This window comes from Zonotrichia leucophrys, chromosome 11, assembly GCF_028769735.1.
Source record: "Zonotrichia leucophrys gambelii isolate GWCS_2022_RI chromosome 11, RI_Zleu_2.0, whole genome shotgun sequence".
In the NCBI taxonomy this organism is placed as follows: Eukaryota; Metazoa; Chordata; class Aves; order Passeriformes; family Passerellidae; genus Zonotrichia; species Zonotrichia leucophrys.
Window position 1 is genome coordinate 4,960,016 of NC_088181.1, and position 8,862 is coordinate 4,968,877.

The 8,862-nt window shown below is 36.5% G+C and overlaps 1 protein-coding gene across 2 annotated transcripts; it reads right to left on the reverse strand.

Annotated features, from left to right (window-relative positions):
- Window positions 1–169: 169 nt before the first annotated feature.
- On the reverse strand, window positions 170–8,808 carry CENPN (centromere protein N). 2 transcript variants are annotated; one of them, XM_064723174.1, is made up of 11 exons: window positions 8,665–8,808; window positions 7,873–8,062; window positions 6,742–6,787; window positions 6,142–6,198; window positions 5,636–5,712; window positions 4,441–4,617; window positions 3,634–3,735; window positions 3,011–3,068; window positions 2,488–2,600; window positions 1,753–1,876; window positions 170–1,335 (listed from the first exon to the last, which is right to left on the reverse strand). In XM_064723174.1, the coding sequence occupies exons 2-11, from the start codon at window positions 8,041–8,043 to the stop codon at window positions 1,220–1,222; spliced, it is 1,041 nt and encodes a 346-aa protein (XP_064579244.1). In that variant the 5' UTR covers window positions 8,044–8,062; window positions 8,665–8,808; the 3' UTR covers window positions 170–1,219. The 2 variants fall into 2 exon arrangements, with proteins under 2 accessions (XP_064579244.1, XP_064579245.1); XM_064723175.1 differs by having other exon boundaries at window positions 1,082–1,335; window positions 7,873–8,054; window positions 8,665–8,795.
- Between the last annotated feature and the right edge of the window lie 54 nt (window positions 8,809–8,862).

Consider the following 8,862-nt stretch of genomic DNA (forward strand, 5'->3'; position numbering starts at 1 on the left):
GTACTTTGTCAAATCAACATTTAAATCACACAGGTGGAATTCCTAAAATCCATAGCACCAGCAGATAGTCCTAAACCCATTTTCATGTGTGAGGTATAGAGATGCTGAAAATCAAACCAAAAGTCTGTATATGGTAAGTAATGTTTTCAAGTCAGGCCAAACAAATTTTCATGAGATGACTGAATCTACACATTTATTTCCAGTCTACAATAAAAAACATGCCCATAAAACCTCTGGAAATACAGCTGCTTCTGTACACTGAGATATTGAAAGTATATTGGATATTCTAGTGCACACAAAACAATCCAGATAACAGAATTAAATGTAAAAACTGGTACATTTAAAATGAATCTTCAGATCAAATCAATCTCAAAAAACAAAGCAGGAAATATCTATACAACTGCCAATGTTTAGCAGCTCTAAAGAATTTCATTGCAAAGCTGTTTGCACTAATGACTGTTGCCATCTCAATTCCATAAACTTTGTTCCCAAGCAAAAATCCAGTGGCAGCAGGCAAGGATTTGAGAAGGATCAAACATTGAGATATTCTAGAAGATGTAACTTCCTCAAAAGAAAATATTGCCTCTTCCATTGTATTCTTCTGAGACAAAATTTTCTAAGACATTGATAGCAACAGGCAGATTTTCAATTATTTCTTACTGGCTGTTGCCCTTGGAAGGTGAATTAATGAATCCCTCCTAAAGCTGGATGGCAGCTTGGTGCTGACATCTGCATTCCAAAAGTCCATTCTCCCCCGTGCCCTGGAATAGTCTCAGAATACAATTTTTGTACTTAGCTAAAAACATGCCTGAGCTGCAGCCAGGGAGCCCCAGCCATCTGAAAGGGGCTGTTCCCATGTCCCAAACAGGGCAGGTGCTCTGTCCAGAATATGAAAGGCCACCTGGAATATTGCAGCCATCTACAGCTATGACTGTGTCTTTATTAACTTCACAAATACTATTAAAATACAGTTAAGAGCAGTCATCACATTTAAATTTAAATTAACTACCATCTCTGTTTAAACTTTGCAACTAGCTTTTATTAGGTAAGGCTAACTTCTGTTAAAGACAGCTGTGGAAAAATAATTCAAGCAGAGCCATAATATGGAAAAAACTTTAGGGTATTAAGAAAGAATAACTTATTTTAAAATATCTTATGATGATTTAGATTAATACCAGTAATAAATGAGTTGCATATTTCTCCATGAATCAGTTTTAAATTAAGGGCTTACAAAACTTTCTGGATATAAACCTTTTTTCTCTCTAATTTTAAAATAATTCCTAGCTTTATGTGGTATGCATGTAAGGAGTGGTGAGAGTGGTGCATCAGCCATACCTGGGGAGAGAGAGAGAGACACAGATAATTGCAGCTGTACTCAAACACTACTTACCTTTAATAACTGTTAACAAAACTGAAACACAAAACCACTAAAACTAAAACCACAGCCTGAGTGGTTTTAGTTTTTTTTCCACATACAAACCAGTAATTCTAAGAATAAATTGTTTAGACATAAGTTTTTAAAGTGGTAACATCTTTATTCTACTGTGTTTCTTTTTCTAAACCAACTCTGAAGTTGCTCCCTTATGTGAGATACAAGCAGAATGTAAGGTGACAAAAATATTTAAAACTCTGGAATTTCTGTCCAGAGTATTTCCATCCAAAAATATTTAAAACTCTGGAATTTCTGTCCAGAGTATTTCCATCCAAAAATATTTAAAACTCTGGAATTTTTTACAGAGTTGGAACACTTACCTGCTGGTGCCAAGGATTTCAGTGATTCTAAAAGATGGGGACTAGAAAACTTGACCAAACATCTGAATGGCTCTTTTTTATCCAAAACTTCCATTTTAGGATCACTTTTAAACATCGTCTCAAGCTGTTAACACAAAATTTAACCAGTGAGTACAAACAACGAATATATTCTATTTATGTTATTACATATTACATTTACACTTTTAATAAGACTGTTTCCAATTTGTAATGATAACATGATTCCAGCTGGAGGAATGTTGTAGTAAAATCTGAGGGTGCCACCATGTGGCAGAGTTTTCTGCTGAAAGCAAGAGCAGCTTGTTCAGCAATACTGTAAAACATTAAGTATTTCTTAGAATTTTCAATTTGTCTGTTCATGCAATAAAACCTGTGCATCACTGAGAAGTTAATTATGGTGTCATACACAGCATAAGCTTTGTATGTACTTAAAATAACCCTTATTTGTCATGCTCCAACACATGGCTAGTCTAAATCTACTTTTGTTACCAAAACAGGGCAAAATGCTGAGTTCACAAGGCTGAAAGACTGAAACACAGTCTAAAACTCTGATCAAATTTCAGCCTGTTACAGAGAATTTTAACTCATTAATTTTAAAATGTCCTTAAAATTTTAGAAGTTTAAAAAACCCCATATATTTTTTAAGTTTGAAATTTAATCTAACTACCACTACATTAAAATTAGAAAACCCCAAATCAAATTGGTTGCTTTTCCTACCCTGTATTGTGCAAATTCGAGTATTGGTTGGGGACCACTACCAAAAACTTCCTGGTTCAGTCTGTGGATTCTTTCTTTCTCACTTCTGTTTTCTTCAACTATCCTTATATCTGCTGCAGGGAAAAAGAGTAGGGAAAAGAACACAGAAAGACAACATTGTCAGCTGCTGCAATCCTGTTTTTCTGATCAGATTATTCCAATGAAAATTTGTAAATAATCATTTTCATGAATTCATTGCACTCTTTTTTTGGATAAGGTAGTTGTCTCTACCATTTATATTTTCAGTTCTTACCAAGAGAAAAACACAAGCTAATGTGAGATACTGGGCATTGAGTGGATTTGGTGTCCATGTCCAGTACCACTCATGGGAAATGCTGACCTCTCCCAGTGCCAGCCAGTATAAAGGCACCAGGGATGGATAACATAATGGAAATGAACATATGTACATTTCCTTTTATCAATCTCATTTCACAAGTTAGCAGGAATGACATTTAAACTGCCTTTACATTTCAATTATACATACCATTTTCTGGTTCTACATTCCCTCCTTGAAGAGGTTTTGGAGTGCAAGTTTGGAAGTTCTAAATGGAGAGAGAGAGAGGAAAAATTCTTTTAGTTCAGTTCTACTTTTAGAACCTCTAGCTGAAAAGAACTTTTAATATATTTCCTTTTATTTCTTATTCTGGAAGAATGATCTTCCAAATTTTGACCATTACTAGAAGTCTGGAAGCCAACATAATTTTGGGAAAAAAAAAAAAAAAAGCCTGTCCTAGGATATTTGTGAACATTTCTCTGTTTACAAGTTTTGCATGGATGAGCAGACTAAGCACCCATTCCAACAGCCTTCAACTCATGGCTCTAGAAGCCTAATGAAAGGATCCTAAAAAAGCTAAGGACTGAATTGTTCATGTAATTTTTAATCTGAGTTTTGCCATCAGGAATTACAATAATAAAGAGTATATGGGATACCAAATAATTACATCCCCACTGCAATGTTACCTTCACGAAAGGCTGTTGACCTCAGTAGTTCAATATTATTTTAACTTGATGGTCTCTTGCAAAAGGTGAATTTTCCCCTTGCTAAGGGCTGAGAACTAGGCCTGAAACAAAAAGCAAGACTTAGGATTTACTTGGGAAGTGGCTCACCTGGCTATACCTTTTAAACACAATATCTTTAAGGGAGTTTAAAGAATGACTTCGAAGCTCCATTTCACGGATGTCATGGTAATTGGAAGCAACAATCAGGGCCTTCAAATAAAAATTGAAATTGTTTTAACATCAGACTTAATCATCACTTTGTAATATGTAAAAAAAATAGCATCTCTAGACATTGTGATGTCTTTGTTCCAAGGTAAGCAACTGCCCTTTTTCTAGGATTTTCATTTCTGAAAAAACATTGCAGAGATTGTTATATAGCTCAGGTTAATATTTAAAATTAATTTAAAATTTTAATATTTAAAAGCATTCACAGTATTAACAAGCTAAGTCCCATAGTCTTTTCAGCTAAAAAAATAAACAAACAGAAGATATTTGAATCACTACTACAGAAATTTGAGGAAATTTCTAAATAGAGGGAAACATACTATCAAAGCTGATCATCAGAAATAAACAGAAATGATTCCCTGATGAGCTCATATGCTTAGTTCTTGAAGTTAACAGTGTTATCTAATATTCTTCCACTTCTGTGAGACAATTTAATAGAATACTGCCTGAGACTTGGTAAGAAATTAAATTCAGGAGCAGTAAAAATCCCAATAAACTGAATTTATTCACAATGCACCAATCCAAAGATTTGGGGTTTTGCCTCATTTTTATCATGAGCTAAGGAGAAAAAAAAAAAAAGGAGTTTTGCAAATTATGTTAAGTGAGGTGTCTTTACCAACCCTCTTCAAAGCTAACCCAATTGCAGCTCTACATGAGTGGGGAAGTCAGTGTGAGCAGTTCAATCTGTACCTGGCACAGCAGAGGCAAGGTGCTCTTCAGCAGTGAGGAAGAGATGAAGACATAGGGAGTCTGTGAGTGGTACACAACATAGCTGGGTTTGTACTGGTTTGGTTTTTTATGTGGTGTTCCCCAGGCAACTCTAATCCAGATTGCATTGTCCTCATACTCCTTAAAGGTGATGGTGACCTGAGAGAAATAGAAAAGTTTTGATTTACCAACACATGTAGGTATCCATAAACATTTTCTTATCTCTTAACATCTCTGTTCACAAGACCCAAGCATAATTTAGTACCACTGCATGAATAAGAAAAAAACCACTAAGTGGTGTAAGGATTGGACTGAAATAAAATTTCCACAGAAAAACACCTTACAAATGGGATAAAAAGAAGAACTACCTTTCAAACTCTATTATTGTTTTTCTTCCTGTAAGTATACTTTTTTTTCTGAAGGTTGAAAATAGAAAATAGCTTGTTACAAAAGCACTGATCTCTCATTTGGGAAAACAACACAAAGATGTCTGTTTAGAAGGAGGGCTAGTGGCAATAATTCCAATATGTCCATTTTTGGAGAAACTAAACTTTTGATCAACTTGTCATTTTAGACCTGAATTTAAGATTTAACACTGCTCAAGAATACACAATCAAAAGTCTAAACATTCCCTTTTCTATTGTTGATTTGCTCCTTGTTTACTTCTTACCTTGACTTAAAAAAAAACCTAAACAACAAAAACCCCAAATTTTGCAAAACTTTATCATGAGAGTGATGTGAGCTGCAGCTGATGGGCTGTGAGTGTGATTTGGGTTTGTTGCCCCTCCTGTTGTGAGTGGGAACCCACTGGGTGCCAGGGAGTGACACAGGGATCAGCCAGAGGCATTTTCTATTCCCTTGCCCAAATGAAGCTGGTGAGCTAAAGCAACCAAAGGTTCCTGCAAACTGGGCAAAGATTTGATAAAAAACCACCAGCATGCTGCCTTTCTTGAAGCAGTCACATTTTAACACAAACTTGCAATTTATTTCCTTCCAGCACAATTGTGAAGTTGCTAAATCAGATATGCAATACATTTTTCCTATTTCACATGCAGTTCCTATCATTCCCAAATGAATAATTCCATTTAATTCTTGACTCAAACTGTGAGGAACAGTTATGAAAACAACATATTGACACCAGAGCCATGAAGCAAATTTAGAATGGATTTATTCTTACATTTTTCAAGGCTGACCGAAGTCTTCTTTTAAACTTTTTTTTGAAATCTGTTATATCAAAATATTCCAATTCTTCTCCTGTTACATGAGACAAAAAACCCCAACCAGAAATAAGATTGTGTTTGTAAGTAGTTTAGAGAAGTTTTTAGTTTTGCTGAAACAAAATTAGGCAGAAAAAAATAAAGTTGCATAACCTTATACAAAAAGCTGTATTTTAATTCTGACCCATGTTATTGTTATACAGAGAAAAGATTAAGATTTAATTAGTAATTACTAATGTGTAATAATTGCTTGAGAAGTTAATGGAAAGTATTCTAAAAACATTAAAGATAATCTCCATTGAAAAATCCACACTAGGCTGCAGTAAAATGTTAAAAATCTCTCAACAGAAAACATCCAGATGAGACTACATGAAAATGTAGGATAGTGGTTAAAATGTAGGATATGAGGCAGCACAGCACTAAATTGCTGAGAATTGTGGGATTATGGCAAGGAAAGACATTTTACCTGACTTTTTCATCTGGTAAACACTCCACATTCTTTTGTTTTGGTAGATGTGGTTGTCTAGGAAAAATAGGAATTGCTCAATAACATAATGTATTATGAAACAAGAAATTAAAGGAACAAAGAATTTTACAATACTTTTACAGACAGGTTACTTTAAAAAAATATGACTTCTGACAATGCAAAATAATATATTAACATTCTTAATAGCAATCATAAAAGCAAAAAAGATTTTATTTTAATTAAAGAGATGCAAAGTTCTTTTCTAATTTGGTGAGTGGTTAATAAAGGGCATCCCTGGGGTTCAATGTTTAAGGAAGGGTTTTACCTCAACTGCCCAATGTAAGACATAGACTGAGAAAAAACCTCAAGATTTAAACTATTGTATAAACAAGCTGTGAATTGATATTGGAGTTAGGAGTTATATACTTTTGTTATCTTGAGCTTTTTGTAAAAGAGGCCACATCCAATAAGATTCATCTAAAATGTGATGTGCTTACCTCAAATGCATCTGCACCCCACAAGGGTCATCTCTGTGTAATTAAGGGTATTACCAACTTACTCAGAAAAAACAAATGTCATTTTAATTCACTTTTTACTTACAAATTATGTCTAGAACTGCTGCTTGCTTGATGTCTGCAGAATTTTCCTAGAAAGAACAAGAGTGCATGATGAACTACAGGTCCAGAAGACCTGATCACACTGTTTATCAAGTGAAAAATAATCCTGTTATTGCTAGTTTAAAGGACATTGCACTGAAGGCCACAGCACACACACTCTCTTCAAAGGCACCACACCTGGTCCCAAGTTGTGAGAAATCAATAATGAAAACTATTTCAGCAAGGTTTCAATGTTCCTCTGCAGAGGCAGCAAGAGGAATGTAATCCTTACAGCATTAGAAAGAAAATTAATGGGTATTTATGACAATGCAACAGTGACTGGTATTTCACCATCAGGAGTTGTAACATACTGGTTATTGCTTATTTATGCTCTACAGCATGAAAGGATTTTTAAGAAACTGCATGACACAATTTGTTACAGATACAAGTATTTCAGAAAAAAATGCTATTTTAAAATATGGCATTTGCCATCTTATGAGAATAACTTAAAGAGTTTCTTTGCTGTAGTTTGATTTACACTCCAGGTAAGCAATTTTTGAGTATGAAATTCAAGGGAATCATACCAAAAGTTACAGAATTCAAGATGTAGCAGTGATAACTGCATTTATCTGGGTTATGATATTAAAGACTTCTGGTACACTAAATTCAGAGTTAGATAATATAATTTTTTGCTTACAGCATGCTGAATGGAAGTAATTCTGGCCAAGGAAAGTTAAAAAAAATTAAAAGTCTAAAAGATATAAACTAGTGATATCATTACCCATACTAAATAGCTTTAAATCAGGAGTTTGCAATGAGTAGACATCTCAATCAATGCCTTTATTTTACAATTTAGAAACACATCCATTTTTTAAAGGTTTAAAATACTGAGCTTTTATCTACCATATGTAACTTAGACCTCAAAAGATATTTTTGAATACTTAGTATAGGACTGTTCTTCACTCCCACAGATCAGACAAAACCAATGGTGTTACAAGCTGAGCTTTACATTTTCCAAACTACAAAGTGCCATTTGAGGCTGTGTTGTGGTCAAAGATTAATGTTTCAATGTTTTTTCATGATGCTTCTCAGGCATCCTATATGCCACTGACATTTTTTGAAGGAGAGGATTTACCTCACAGAGTTGAACAACTTCTTGGGAAATGTTGTCCTTTATCTGGTGGAAATTTAGAGTCTGCAGTTGTGCCTCAGAGAGAAAGCCCCATTTCTGCAGCATCATCTTGATTTCATCCTTTGGGATTTTTAGCACAGTTCTTCGGATGTATTCAGCCACAGTTTCATCCATGATGGAGCCACCTGGAAAGCTGAAAGGTTAAAGAAAGTAAGACCAAGCCACAGGCAGACTCAGGGGACTTGCTCCCTTCGAAGGTGTACAGAGCTGCACAACTGGCTGGCACTGATGGCAGTCCTAAGGGCAGCACTACTACAGACTTAGACATTGGCAAGTTAAAATATGTGCAATAAATTACTTAGACACTGAACCATAGAATATCCTGAGTTGGTAAGTATACAGAAGGATCAGAGTCCAAGTCCCAGTCCTGTGCAGGACACCCCAGGAATTCCACCAGGAGTCCCAGCGTTCGTCCAAACACTTCTTGAGCTCTGTCAGGTTTGGTGCTGTGACCGCTGCCCTGAGGAGCCTGTGCCAGTGGCCAACTCCCCACTGGATGAAAAACCTTTTCCTGATATCCGGTCTAAAACCTTTTCCTGATATCCAGTCTAAACCTCTGAGACAGCTTCATGTCATTCCCTGGGATCCTGTCACTGGTATCAGAGATCACTGCCTGCCGCTCCCCTTCCCCTCAGGAGAAAGTTGCACACTGCCATGAGTTCCCCCCTCAGTCTCCCGCTCTTCAAGCTGAACAAACCAAGTCTCGTCACGCCCTTAGCAGTCTCCCTTACTGACCGAGGCCTGGTGCGAGCAGAGGGCTGTTGCTATTGCTGTCTGTCCGGCCCGATGCTGTCTGTCCGGGGCCCTCGCACAGTGGCCACGGGCGCGCAGACCCCGTCACCGACCGAGCGGACCGGATCTGCCCCGGCCCGGCAGCCTCACGCCGCTCCCGCGCCCGCCTTTCGAACCGACCAATCAGACCCCGCGCCGTCC